The sequence below is a fragment of the Cyprinodon variegatus genome, unplaced genomic scaffold (assembly GCF_000732505.1).
Source record: "Cyprinodon variegatus isolate N-32 unplaced genomic scaffold, C_variegatus-1.0 Scaffold33, whole genome shotgun sequence".
Classification (NCBI taxonomy): Eukaryota; Metazoa; Chordata; class Actinopteri; order Cyprinodontiformes; family Cyprinodontidae; genus Cyprinodon; species Cyprinodon variegatus.
The window spans coordinates 327060-329334 of NW_015150486.1; the positions used below are offsets into that span (position 1 = coordinate 327060).

A 2275-nucleotide genomic window follows, 5' to 3' on the forward strand; every position below is an offset into this window, starting at 1 on the left:
CTCCTTTGCCATCCAGTGTTAATGTTTTGGTTGATCTGTTAATAATCTATATTTTTTTGTTTAAATAAAGAATTGTTTAACACTCTTTATCTTTTTGTTATCTTGATCAGGTAAAATCGGCTTCAAAAATTGCCCCAAATAAATTTTTAATGCAAACTGGGGATCGTTTAGGGCCAATTTATGCTTCTGACGCATGGCCTCTGCAACCGTCAAATGTCTCTCTGTGCGCGACCACGGCCCCGCGCAGAGATTACGCGTCATACGGTCGCAAACCAGCGCAGACCACAAGCGGAAGTGCACAGACAAAAAGCAGGTGTGATTGGTCCTCTGTATTTCTTTCCGGCCGTCTGTGTGGTCGTCCTTCTCGATTCGGTGCCGGGATGCGTCATTTTTAAAAAACTGAGTGATATATATGGGTTTTATATTTTATGTTCTTTGACATTCATACAAGTTTTGTATCACAAATGAAGCACTCTTATTACCTAAGCACTCATTATCTAAGTTCCTGTTTCCTTGAGAGCATGATATAATTAGTTTTTGTACTCATGAGCTCTCTGTGCCATGCTCTGACCATGATGTAATAATGTTTTTGGTTTCGACTGTCCACGAGCCCTAAGTGGGTTCGGGGGGTGCCTGTTTCATATTTTGGTTTCTGTAATCATGCGCTCCCGGCGTGAGAGGGAGCGATCACTTTTCCTGATTGGGTGAAAGATTTTCCTTTGAAGTTTGGCATAAATGACGGATGGCGGTTGGCACTGGTGGGGTCTGCTAGGTTGCGTACGGACGCCTAGCTGCGCGGGTTGCTGCCCTGCCAGGATCGACTGGCCCTCCAATCCTTGTGTCACGGTAGGGGGAGAATATAAATTGTATTGAGACAATATAACTTGTATTCAGCACCGTGCCTTGATTGATGTGCTTGCTTTGCTGTTTTCTGTAGCGGAATAAAACAACACATTTTAATTCTAGCAGTTTGTGTGTTCATCTTTATTGCCGACTCATCCCGATCCTGCCTAAATTTCATAATACACTGATGAACAACTACGACGAAAGGTTAATTGATTAGGTTCAGAAGTACAAGCACTTGTACAATGCCTCAGACAAATTATATAAAGATGCCAAGTTGACCATCCGCCGAAATTCTCGCGAGTTCCCGAATAGGCTGCCACTTGCGCTTTGGCGGGAAACTGCTAGAAATTCCAGACTGCAACCAGACCCAAGCAACGTTTGATTTGCGCGAAGGCAGAAGGCTAATCTGCCCTTAGACTGTTAGATAATCACCCTTAAAAACACATGTATTGGTTGAAATTTAGCTTTTATCTTACTTGTTTTTGTGATTTTCTTCTCATCATTTCTGTCCTTCTTTTCCTGTGTGTCTCTCCAGGTNTACTTGTTTTTGTGATTTTCTTCTCATCATTTCTGTCCTTCTTTTCCTGTCTGTCTCTCCAGGTGGCGATAAAAATAGTGGATAAGACCCAGCTGGACGATGAGAACCTGAAGAAGATCTTCAGAGAGGTGCAGATAATGAAGTTGCTGAAGCACCCCCACATCATCCGCCTCTACCAGGTACGCCCCTCACCCACTCTCTGCTCCCCTCTCACACCTGAGGCCCGTCCGGCCTAAAGCGTCACTCCTGCTGTGTGAAGTTCAGGGATTTTCTTAATGTTATACTGGACGTCATCACTAGTTTATTTTTTCCCCTTTAAAATCTCCTACTTTCCTGTAAAAGTTGATTCGTTGGTTGAAGGGCTCAGATCGAACACCACGGTGCACGGCAGGTCTTTTTCTATTTTCAATCCCTTGTTTATTTGCCAAACTGCTTACTCACCGGGTTGTGTAACGGGCGATCCGCCCATCGCTGGATGTTTGTCCGTCTGAGGGCATGTCAGTCCTTCTTTTTTTGATTTGTTTTGTGTCTTTAGGTGATGGAGACGGAGAAGATGATCTATCTGGTCACAGAGTATGCCAGTGGGGGAGAGATATTCGGTAAGGGACTTACACGCTGCACTTTAACCCCTTCTTTGTTGCTTTGGATCATTTTCCATATGTTCTACGTTCAAATCAATCATTCATTTCAAGACACGACAAGAAAAATCTTGTGGAAAACTTTCTTCTTCTCTATTTTAATATGACATTTTGAAAAGAAGTCATATTTCCCTTCAATGCCTTGTTTTTATAGTGACTTTTGTGTGTTGATTTAGTTGTTTGGTTTAAATCATTTTTGCATAGTTGTCAAAAATATATAATTTGTTGTTTTTTTATCCAGATTTTAGAGCCT

At 42.3% G+C, this 2275-nt stretch overlaps 1 protein-coding gene across 4 annotated transcripts in view; it reads left to right on the top strand.

The window, feature by feature from the left end:
- The window catches only part of sik3 (SIK family kinase 3), an 80613-nt gene that overhangs the window by 35046 nt on the left and 43292 nt on the right, over positions 1-2275 (top strand). For all 4 annotated transcript variants that reach the window (XM_015402053.1, XM_015402069.1, XM_015402061.1 and 1 more), the window contains exons 2-3: positions 1447-1563; positions 1920-1983. In XM_015402053.1, the coding sequence (XP_015257539.1) occupies positions 1447-1563; positions 1920-1983 (181 nt within the window). The remainder of the gene's footprint in view (positions 1-1446; positions 1564-1919; positions 1984-2275) is intronic.